This window comes from Canis lupus, chromosome 12 (genome assembly GCF_048164855.1).
Source record: "Canis lupus baileyi chromosome 12, mCanLup2.hap1, whole genome shotgun sequence".
Classification (NCBI taxonomy): Eukaryota; Metazoa; Chordata; class Mammalia; order Carnivora; family Canidae; genus Canis; species Canis lupus.
The window spans coordinates 27,006,978-27,018,653 of NC_132849.1; the positions used below are offsets into that span (position 1 = coordinate 27,006,978).

The following is an 11,676-nucleotide window of genomic DNA, read 5'->3' on the forward strand; positions in this document are numbered from 1 at the left end:
TTACAGAAAGCGGAAAATCAGAGATTCACAACACCCTTGCTCTTGGCCTCTTGCCCTCACCCACTCCTCTCCTGGGCCCTTCTCATTCCACTTTGTTCCTGTCACTCGCTGACCTGTGCTGAGAAGCCCTATCCTCCAGATCTTTCCATGACTGGTTCTTAAGCTTCCGATCTCTTCTCTAATGCCACTGTCTCCGAGAGGCCTTCTCAGATCCCCCTGAAGTGCCACTCATTAATTCTCTCACACTTCATTTTTTTTAATTTGCTGGATCTAAAGGAGCAGTTAAGCAATTATTATTTTGTTTACTCTGTGTTTTGCTCTCATCAGAATGTAAACTCTGTGCAATCGAGGGGGTTCCCATCTATTTTGTTCACTTGTTGCATCTGCACAGTTCAGAACAGTGCCTGACACCAAACAGTGCTCAGTAAATATTGGTTGGATAAACGAAAAGAATCTAGTGGCATCTAGTGAGAGACAAGGAGAGCTTCCTGGAAGAGGTGACCCTTAAAGAGAATGAATAATTTTTATTGTCTTAAATACATAAAACAGGGCAGCCCGGGTGGCTCAGTGGTTTAGTGCCACCTTCAGCCCAGGGCCTGATTCTGGAAACCCAGAATCGAGTCCCACGTTGGGCTCCCTGCATGGAGCCTGCTTTGCCCTCTGCCTGTGTCTCTGCCTCTGTGTGTGTGTGTGTGTGTGTGTGTGTGTGTGTGTGTGATGAATAAATAAATAAAATCTTTTTTTTAAAGAGAGAGACACAGAGACACAGAGACAAAAAGAGGCAGAGGGAGAAGCAGGCTCCATGCAGGGATGTGGGACTTGATCCCAGGTCTCCAGGATCAGGCCCTGGGCTGAAGGCGGCGCTAAATCGCTGAGCCACCCAGGCTGCCCGAGACCCTTCTTTCAATTCTTTGGGTCACACACTCAAAGGAGGAATTGCAAGATCGTACGGTAATTCTATGTTAATATGTAAGTTTTTGAGGAACCACCATACTGTCTACCATAGTGCTGCACTAATTTCCATTCCCACCAGCAACACACGAAGGATCCAACTTCTCCATATTCTCAACAATGCTTATTTTTTCTTTTTTGGATCACAGCCAGCCTAAAGGTGTGAAAGAGGGTGAAATTTTGACGGAGGAGGGACAAGCCAGCTTTTCAGGCAACAGCACCCTGGAGGGGCCATGGTATGCAGTGGATGGATTCGCACACGATCTGATGTCAAAAGCCATGTGGGGTTCTGTTTACCTCCCTCTCCTGGAAAAGACTGATTCTGTAGAGTATTGGGTAGCCGGGGTCTCCCCGGTACCTTCTAATGCTGCTGTCAGAGTTCACATGGGATCAGGCCTTCTGGAACACCAGCGGCTTGCCGTGGGAGGGTGAGCCAGGAACAGAGGAATTGACACCCAAGAGGTTAGCCAATCACCCATCACAATGACCAGGGACTATGACCAAAGCAACCTGCATTACATAGGTGGGGGTTCATCTCAAAGACAGGTGTGGCAGTGGGACACAGTGGCAGCGCTCTTCATGCAGCAGGGGCACCTGGAGTTGCAGGGGCAGGAGCATCGTCGTCCCCCCGAGAGAAGGAGTGGTAGGTGCTGTTTGCACTGAAGCTGGCCCCCAGCCCCAGGAAAGGAGATGTTTGTGCACAAAAATGATGGGACACGGGGACTATTTGAGGTCTGGCAAAACCACCGTGCTGAGCCATAGCCCACTGAATGGAGTGAGGCTCAGGGACCTGTTCCGCGGGACAGAAGCAGAGTACCCATCAAGAACCTAGGGGTCTGTGCACACTGGATAGGATGAGCTCAGATTGCTCCCCTGTGCCCAGCTATAAGGCTCCCCACTAGGACTTCAGGGCTGGGGGCAGCGAGGGGCAGGATTGGACCTATCTGCTGCTATTGCTCAACTGGGAATGCAGAGCCCTGCAACTTTCTTCAACCTGGTTATCCCCAATCCCTGCTAGAAAACATGATTTGTGTTTCTGAATCAGGCAGGGTGCCTCTAAGTCCTGGGTCTGCAGCCTGCTTCCTCAGGCCAGACCAGAGCCCTGATTTGGTGGGACCATCCTGGCTCTGGGAGCCCGTTCTGTGTTTATCTTTGTGACTGGGCATTAGTGACATTATGCTGATGGCTTGAAATGGGCCATGGTCAGAGCATTTACACCTCAGGAACTGGTAAATGCTATCAACCAGTGTTTATTCATTTTCCTAAAAAAAAAAAAAAAAAAAAAAAAAAAAAAGTGGTTGTGAAAGATTTTACCAGCACACTAACTGCCCTGCTTGAGAGGTGAATCTGATGCTCTGATTCCTGCTGGGCCTTCTGCCCCTTTGTCCCAGGACCCCTGTCCACCTGCCCATTTATCCTTGCTGCTGCCATTAACCCTTGGATGACTGTGTAATGTGCAGGGTGGCGCTAGGAGGATTGGGGTGGTTGTGCTTGGTGGCACAGCTTTGGGGATGATGGCAGTTTTCCATCTCTTTCCTGATAAGAGACCTGTGGCAGAAGCAGGGCTAACCAACTTGTCTGTGTCTAGGTTATCTGCTATGGCAGGTGTGGTGTACCCCAGACAGGTGAGTATTGTGGATTTCTGTCCCCTGTGACCACCTCAACATTGAGCATCTTTAGCAAACAGGCCCTGGCATCTTGGGGCTCCTTCTGGTCGTCATTCTGGAATGGTGTGTATGTGTGTGAGGAGGGATGCCGGGGTGGCTCAGCCGTTAAGCATCTGCCTTTGGCTCAGGGCATGATCCTGGAGGCCCCTGGATCGAGTCCCACATTGGGCTCCCTGCATGGAGCTTGCTTCTGCCTCTGCTTATGTTTCTGCCTCTCTCTGTGTGTGTTTCTCATGAATAAATAAATAAAATATTTTTTAAAAAATAGGCAGAGGAAAGTAAGGATTTACAACTTTCTGGGAGTTTATTTATGTATTCAGCATGCATTTATTAGCACCCTCAGTGTGTCAGGCTCCATGCTAGGCTTTGAGGCTGCAGAGATGAAAAAGATTAGGTCCTAATCTAGTATACTTCATTTAATCAATTACAATTACCATAGTAAGTGCTGTAATGAGAGATGCTAAATGTACTACAAAAGCAGAGGAGAAAGAGTTCAATTTGGGCGGTGGTAAGGAATAAAAGTGTGGGATAGCTGTTTTGGGGGAGAAATTCCATCCGGGTTTTGGAGGTTATGTAGGAGTTTGCCAGGCCTTGAGGAATACAACTAGCATTTCCAGCAGGAGATAAGAACATGTGCACCTGTGAAAAGTGGAAAGTAGTGAGGTTGGAGAACAGAAGGCATGGAGGGGAGCCAAGCAGGGCAAGATGGTAAAGGTCAGTAGAAGCCAGATGATAAAGGCTCCGAATGCCAGTCCCAAAACTCGGTCTTGGTCCTATAGACAATGAGAAGCCGTTGAATGCCTTTGAGTGGAAGAATAGCAGGATGGGATCTCCTATCTTATACTCTCCCTTGTCCTGCAGGCCCCTGTGGATTTAGACATATACCAAAGCTCCTACATGGTTGACTATCAACCCTACGGGAAGGACAAATACTCCAGGGTCACACCACAAGAGGTAAGAAGTCACCCAATCTTATCTTCTGTTCAGTGGCCCACTGAAATTATCTTTACTTCATTTTTATTATGTGTGGATATTGGGGGCACTGATTTAGAACAATATCTGTTGCCAGGAGATCTAAAGAAGTCTTTTATGGGTATGCTTTGGGTATAGGTTTTAAAATGTACATCAACGCTAAGTCATGCACATGAGAGGTAAATAATATACATTCACAGTTTAAATAACGTTGACAAAACAAACACTAGTATACCCATTATCAGCCAGCTGAAAACAGCACATTAGAAGTCCCCTAGAGGGCACCCCTGGGTGGCTCAGCAGTTGGGTGTCTGCCTTTGGCTCAGGGCATGATCCAGGAATCCCAGGATCGAGTCCTACGTTGGGCTCCTGCATGGAGCCTGCTTCTCCCTCCGCCTGTGTCTCTGCCCCGCTCTCTCTCTGTGTCTCTCATGAATAAATAAATAAAATCTTAAAAAAAAAAAAAGAAGTCCTCTAGAGCTGCTGTGGCCCCTCCCTTTTCCCACCTCCAGAGGTAGCCACTATACTGACTTTTGCATTAATCATTCCCTTGTGTGTCTTTTAAAAAAATCACTTAAATCTGTAAGTATGTATCTCTTTAAACAAATATTGAAGTTTGCCTTTGAGCTCTATTATATACTGGATCATACTATTTGTACTTTTCTGTGACTTTTTAATTTTTGCTGAACATTATATTACACATAATACATTATTCATTTTCTGCTGTGTAGTATCACATTGCATGAATGTGCCACCATACATTTGTCCCCTCTCCTGTTGGACATCAGAGTTTTTACTTTCCTGCTGCTGCTCCCACTGCCCCATGCCACAGGCAGGTTGCACAGCCCAAGGCTCAGGAGTCCACCGCCCCAGGAAGGGCAATTGTCTGTCACAGGGAACATCCCTATTTGTCAGAGTGGCTGTGTCGATGCAGTAGAGGCAGCCTGTTCTGTAGTTCTCCAACCTTGCTGCCAACTCGGTATTAAAAGCCTTTCCAATTTTGACTCATTTGGTGGGTTTGAAATAATATTTTTCTTGTGCTCATAATTCTCATTTCACTGCTTATTAATGAGGTTCAGCATCTTTTTGTATGCTTACGGATATTTATTGTTCTGTGAGATATCATGTCTTTTGCACATTTTTTTTTTAATTGGGATGCTTGTCTTTTTCTTCTTAATTTGTAGGAGTTCTTTAAATATTCTGGACATGTTCCATTTGTCAGTTATACATGTGGCAACACTCTTTCCGTGAATGGAAATTTTCACTTTAACATAGTCAGCTGTTGCCATCTTTCCCTTTATCAGGTGTTCTTCTTAAGCCTCGTTCAAAAAATCCTTTTCTATCTCCAGATAACTCCATTGAAAATAAGAAGAAAATCTCTACAAACATGGAACAATTTCTGGAATATATTATTTAGTGGAAACAAAATGCAGAGCGAGATTATAACACGCATCATTTGTGTACAAACTGGGGAGTGTGGAGGAGGGTTGAGAAAGAGACTTCTTTTTCACTAGAAACCCTTTTCTATTATTTCAGTATTTCCCTGGGTCATAGTATATATATCACCATTCGAAAACCAATTAAATTTTTTTTATTTATTTATTTAAAGACTTTATTTATTTATTTATTTATTCATGAAAGACACAGAGAGAGAGAGGCAGAGACACAGGCAGAGGGAGAAGCGGGCTCCATGCCAGGAGCCAGACGTGGGTCTCGATCCCGGGACTCCAGGATCACGCTCTGGGCCAAAGGCAGGTGCTAAAACCGCTGAGCCACCCAGGGATCCCCTAATTTTTTTTTTTAAATAAAGAGAAGTGTGCTCTGTCTCGGATGAGGCCAAGGAAGCTTCACCTCTCACCTCTCTCAGCCCTCCATGCATGTGATTTATTTCACAGCAGGTGAAGCTGGATGCCCAACTCCGGGACAAAGAATTGTATAGGCCCATCCCCAGCTCCAAGCCCAAGCTAGAGGATGGGTACCCCGCCTTCAGAACACTCCACATGACCGCCAGAAACCTGGGGCAGCCCGGCTTCTTCCCCCCGCAGGACCATGGGACCGCAGCAGAGGACGAATGCAGGTTCACCAGTATCTGCCGTTCCGTGTACCCCGCTTGCCACCCCCTGTACCTGGCCCAAGGTGATCCCAACCGGGGCCGCCAGAGCACCGGCTTTCCATGCCTCCTGGAGCCTGAGCGCCAGCCTGCGGCGGACGTGGGCAAAGGCTACTTTCTACTGCCTGGCTGTCTCTGTCCTTATCACCACAAAGTCAAGTTCCCCATCTTGAACCGATGGGGCCCCTTGATGCCATTTTACCAGTAGGATGGGCAGGAGCCCCTTCGGGGGTGCCGTGGCAATCCTCCCTCTCCCAAGGAAGCCCCCTACCCCCCCCCCACCCCGTGGCCCTGGGAGAACTGAAAATAAAACCCTGCAAAGGTGTCACCTTGTTCGCTGGCCAGCCCTGGGATGGCATCCCCGCCGTGGCACCACTTGCAGAAGGAGGGGGAAGGGAAAGCTGGTGCATGGAGCCTGGAATTTGGGTAACATCTCATTACAACGAAGAGCCGTGCTGAAAAGGTTCTTGCTGTTTTAGACATTTTCTTACAAAGTGGGAAAAATCATGCTTCCCGTAGTTGTCTACACGTTGAGTGTGATTGTAAAATGCTGCTGGGTCACTTTCCCTCATGCTTAGTTTGCTCACGGCCCCCACCCCTTAATGATCAGTGCAACCATTTCCAGGGCATCATTTTATACTTTCCTTCTTGGTCAGTGGAGCTTTTGTAAACATATCCCTGTGTGAGCGGTGAGGAAGCCAGGGAAGCCACCGAACAAAGAGCTGAAGAGCCGTGGCTTGAACAACATACTAGCTTCTCCCCGGTCTAAGAGTTCAAAGGGAGGCCAATGAGCAGGGCGGCGCATCACTGCTGTGGCCCCCATCTCTGGGTCGAAGGTGGCTGCTGTAGACTAAATTGTGTCCCTCTCCAAATTCATAGGTAGAAGCCCTAACCTCTCATGTAACTGTATTTGGAGATAGGGCCTTTAGGAAGTAATTAAGGTCAAATGAAGTCATAAGAGTGTGACCCTGAGATTGGCAGCCTTCGGAAAAGAGGAAGAGGAAGAGAGCTCTCTCTCTCTCTCTCTCTCTCTCTCTCAGCATACACGCACACACACAGACACACACACACTCTAAGGAAAAGCCATGAGAGGACAGACATAGCAGGGAAGGCAGGCATCTGCAAACCAGGAAGAGAAGCTGCTCTAGAGACCACCTCTGTCAGACTTGGATCTCAGACTTCCAGCCTCCAGAAGTATGGGAAAATAAATTTCTGTTGCTGAAGCCCCCTGGCCCGTGATATTTTGTAATGGTAGCCCCCAAGCTAAGACAGTGACTCATTCAGGTATTGACATTTTCCTGTTAGCAGAAAGTGAGAAATACCCAGAGAAATACAGGTGTATTCCCTTTTAGGGCCACAAGGCAGAAATGATATTCTTCACTTCCAATCCTGTCCTCTTGGCCAGAGTTCAGCTCATGGTCCCATCAAACTGCAAGGCAGGCTGGGAGATCTACCTATATCCTGGGTGGCCATATGTCCAGCAAAAAATGAGAAGTTAGAATAGAAGGAGAGGATTATTTGGATGGATGACTATCCATTTTTGCCACAACACATGAGAAGGCTTTCCCATTGGAATCACCTTATACATCAGTGCTTCCCTAGGGGATCTTGTTAAAATGGAAATTGGGAGTTGGTTGGCCTTGGGTGAGGGCAAGATTCTGCATTTGCAACAAGCTCTCAGGTGTGCGGTGCTGGACAGGAGACCATACCTGAGTAATGAGGGTCTACACAATACTCTGCGTCTTCCTTTTCTCTCAAGTCATTATTTATGGGTCTAGTTATTTTTAATGGCTGCCCGATATTCTATTGAATTGATGGATCTTGATTTATTAAACTGCTTCCTTATTGGGGGGCAGTCATGCTTTTCCAATTCGCTTCCTACAAATTATGCAGCAATAACAATTCCTGAACATATATCCTTACAAATGATGCTTTTATTTTTCCTGTAAGACAGAGTCTCACAAGTGCTGGGTTTGTGCTGGGGGGGTGGGGTGTATGGTGTTAACAGATATCACCAGAACGGTCCCCTTCCTCCCAGCCCCTTATTCCCATCTCCTCACCAGCGTATGGATATTAGCAATCTTTTTTATTTTTGCCAATCTAATGAATAGTAAATGGTATCTCATCATGCCTTTAATTTGCAATTACTTGGCCACTAGTGAGATACAGGATCTGTTTTATATCATTAGCCATTGGGCTTCCGAGTCACATCTTTTGTCCTGAATTATCTTTTTCCTTATCAACTTATAGGAGTTTTTATGCACATTGCCCAAGTTAGCCCATTATCTAGCACATGTTCCAAACATGTTCGGTCTTAACTTTTAAATATACAATTTTAAATATGTAATCTGAACATATTTTTTTCTAACATAAAATTAATACCTTTAGTAGAAAATGTTGCAAAGTGAAGAAAGGTGTGAAGGAGAAAAAGAAATCACCTCTAATCCCACTGCTCAGTCAGTGACAACTACTGTTAACATTTTGATGCCCAGGGCGGCGGATAATGGTTAGATCCTTGGGCTGTTGAGCCAGACAAATCTCAATTCACCTCTGAGTTTACTCTGTGCAGCTGAAGGGTATTCTGGAAAGTTATTTCATGTCTCTGAACAGCAATGTGCTCACCTGTAAGAGGCATTAATTAATTAATTAACTCCTACCTTCTGAGTAAATTTGCACAGCATCTGAGATAAAGTCAGTGTTCAGAGAGACCTTTTATAGACATTTTTACAAATCTCATTACTGAATACATAATTTTAAATCCTGCTTGGTCTTCATTGTACTAACTATAAGCATTGCTTCTCAACCTTAAAACTTTATAAATATCCTTGCACGAACATACCATAATTACTAATGTTAGACATTCAAGTTGTTTCCAGTTATGTATTTTTCTCTACAAAATAATCTTTTTTTCTGGAATTAGGTAGAAAAAGAAACGATATTACTGTGTCAAAGTGTATGGATATATTCTCAGTGTGTATTACCAAGCTGCTTTCTAAACAGGTGTATCTTTAATATTAAGGAATCATGTGTTAGGTGCCATGGTCGCATTGTGGTCATGTTAGAGAGATTTCATTTTGAAATATTTACAGAAGAGTTTATTTATTTATTTATTTATTTGAAGTTTACTTTAAAATGCTATAACGAGGGCACCTGGGTAGCTCAGTCCGTTGAGCGGTTGAGCATATGCCTTGGGCTCAGATCATGATCCCAGAGACCTGGGATCAAACCCTGAAAGGTGGGAGGGGGCTCCTTGATCAGCAGGGAGTCTCCTTCTCCCTTGCCTTCTGCCCCTCCTCCCTGGTTGTGTGTTCTCTCTCTCAATTAAATAAATAAAATCTTTTTAAAAAAATGCTGTAACAAAGCAGTTTTATAAGAACAAGGGAATAAGTAAAACAAGATCAGTGACAAAATAAAAGCTGTAGCTGATGATGGATGCTCAGAAGTCCATTGTCCTATTCTCTCCACTTTTGTGTGCATTTGAAATTTCCCATCACAGACATTAAAAACAGGAGGAAATGAGGAAGGGAGGGAAGGGAAGGAAGGGAGAAAAAAAAGAAAGATGCACCCCTTTAGACTACTGCTAGCCATTTGTAAGCATATCTAATTCATAATATCCTTGTTATCATTGCATCTTTCAGCAAGAAAGAAAAACACGAAGGAAGGTAGGAAAGGAGGGAAAGGAAGGGAGGGAAGGGGAAAGGAAGGAGGGAGGGAAGGGAGAAGGGGAGGGAAGGGAGACGGAGACTCCCTGCTGATCAAGGAGCCCCTAGACAGTTTTAACACATGTTATTTCCACAAAATGATTTAGGTTAGGTGAAAACATTCCTAACAATAGCCACCCTTTAGGGAGCAGGCTCTGTGCTGCACACATCACACACATTATTTTGTCCTCACATAACGGTGAAGAAACAGAGGTTCAGGGAAGTTAAGTGACACTCGGGAGGCACACATGGTAAAGCCAGAATTTGAATCCTAGATTTATCTGATTCTAGCCCCAATGGCCCAGTCATTTTTAGAATGTTGCATGCCATTTTTATTCTAAACAAATGATGGAAAGCCCTTCAGTATGATAGCTGTCTTGCTCCCTAATGTCCAAGTTTCCTGGATTGACCAGCCATTGGGGGAACAATCACTCAACCAAGATGGACAGATGCAGAGCTCCCTCTGGATTCTAAGTCTGAGGTGTTCAGGAGGTCATAACCCCCATCAGACTCATGAGGGCTGTGACTCCCTGTGCTTAAGATCTGAAATGGACCACAGAGACATGCCAGAGGGCTTCCTGGGAGGGGACATGCCCTAGGGCTCCCTGGGAGGGGTCATGGGCAGACCGGGGTTCTGGGCCGCTGGGTGAGGGCAGGAGAGCATAGGGAGGGACTGGCTCCAGTGACCAGGATGACTGAAGACCCCAACACGCCACACTTGAGACGCTGGCCACACAGTCCCACGGGGAGGCTTCATGGTGACCCTGAGCTGTGTCTGGGCAAGACCGCTGAAGTCCAGAGAGCCCCCTTCAGCAATCTCTTTCCGACTGGGCTGTTGCTGTCCCCACCGCAGGCACTCAGGAGCACCTCCTGCAGGTCCTCCCCATATCCCACCCCCCACCCCCCCCACCCCCCCAGCGATCTGAAGGCACAGGTCATTATTCCTCATCTCCTGCCTAACCTGGCTCCGTGGCCCTCCACCTGCACACGACCCTTCCCACCCCGGGTCCCCGCCTTCCCCAGGCGCACACTGCCCACCTCTGTGCCTGTGCACTTGCTGTTTCTTTCTGTCTGCTAGAAACACCCCCTCCACCCCCATGCTGAGTTATTGTCTCCTTGGAAAAGCCTGTCTTGACAATCCCCTGTCCCTAACAGTTTGCCTTTCCTGCGAGAGTTCCCAAGTCCTGTGAGTTCCCACGTCTCTCAGAGGGGTGCTGTAAGGCCAAACACCTAGGGCCCAGCAGAGAAGCTCAATCATTGCTAGAACTTTTTAATTTGTATTTTTATTGGTCTTTAGAATTATTACGGTTTTATTTATCTCCGAGAGTGTTTTATTTATTTTTGTTGCTCCTGGAACCTGGCATACAGTAGAGGCTCAATAAATATTGAAGGAATGTAGGGGGTAGGAAGGAGGAAGGGCTTTCCAATGGGAAGCCCAGCAATGAAGTGGCCCCAGGCCTGACCTCCGGGCACTTTCTGCAGCAGCTCTCCTGGCTCTTGCCTCTAGAAGCTTCAGGCTCCCTGCAGGGTTGTGAATCCACCTTCAGCCAAGGAAGCTCTCAGTACCTGGTGATGTCAGGTGAAGTTGCCTGATTGACATTCCTCAGGATGGCTTTGCCCACTGAATTCTACTCTTTACCAGATGGAGTTGTCTTTGGGAAGACAGCAGGACTGTGGGAACTCCACACTGGCTTTGGGCCACCCTCATACATTTCCCAGTCCCTACTTTGGCCCCAGTGCAATAGCTGTGTTTAATTAATAGATTCAGGAGAAACCTGCTTTGCTCAGCAACATTCTAATATTCGCAGAAGAAGATTCCCAGGTCCTGGTTCAGTTTACTCCTGGGGCAGAACACGGCTGCACACCAGCAGCCATCCCGGCCGTCTTTATTCCTCTTGCATTTTTTAGAGCCCCCTGAAGTACCTCAACATAAGCGAGAAAGCACATAGTGCCACTGGGTGTGCCAGCCCATGTCAGGCACAGCACAGATCTTACCCTATTACAAACCTACTATAAGCATCACTTAATACAGCTGTCAACCCTATTTGATAGCTGCGGAAACCAAGGGCTCAGGCAATTTGGTCAAAGGTAACAGGATTTGGAGTTAGGCTTCTTTCTTCCATGAAATCTCACTTCCATAAAAGCCTTCACTTTTGGGGGTACCTTGGCTCAGGGCGTGACCCTGGGGTCCTGGGATCGAGTCCCACATTGGGCTTCCTGCATGGAGCCTGCTTCTCCCTCTGCCTGTGTCTCTGCCTCTCTCTCTGTGTCTCTC

At 46.5% G+C, this 11,676-nt stretch overlaps 1 protein-coding gene across 2 annotated transcripts; it reads left to right on the plus strand.

Moving 5' to 3' along the window:
- The first annotated feature begins 1,166 nt into the window (after positions 1–1,166).
- On the plus strand, positions 1,167–6,025 carry SPMIP9 (sperm microtubule inner protein 9). 2 transcript variants are annotated; one of them, XM_072770142.1, is made up of 4 exons: positions 1,167–1,187; positions 2,540–2,576; positions 3,480–3,572; positions 5,489–6,025. In XM_072770142.1, exons 2-4 carry the CDS (start codon positions 2,550–2,552, stop codon positions 5,906–5,908), a joined length of 540 nt encoding a protein of 179 aa, XP_072626243.1. In that variant the 5' UTR covers positions 1,167–1,187; positions 2,540–2,549; the 3' UTR covers positions 5,909–6,025. The 2 variants fall into 2 exon arrangements, with proteins under 2 accessions (XP_072626243.1, XP_072626244.1); XM_072770143.1 differs by lacking the exon at positions 1,167–1,187 and adding an exon at positions 1,475–1,594 and having other exon boundaries at positions 5,486–6,025.
- Positions 6,026–11,676: the final 5,651 nt, after the last annotated feature.

What these genes read in the sequence shown, in the direction of transcription:
- SPMIP9 (XM_072770143.1), top strand. Translation starts at nt 2,550, where the DNA reads ATGGCAGGTGTGGTGTACCCCAGACAG. An exon ending in GTGTGGTGTACCCCAGACAG is followed by an intron (nt 2,577 to 3,479) that starts GTGAGTATTGTG and finishes CTTGTCCTGCAG; the next exon opens with GCCCCTGTGGATTTAGACAT. An exon ending in CCAGGGTCACACCACAAGAG is followed by an intron (nt 3,573 to 5,485) that starts GTAAGAAGTCAC and finishes TTTATTTCACAG; the next exon opens with CAGGTGAAGCTGGATGCCCA.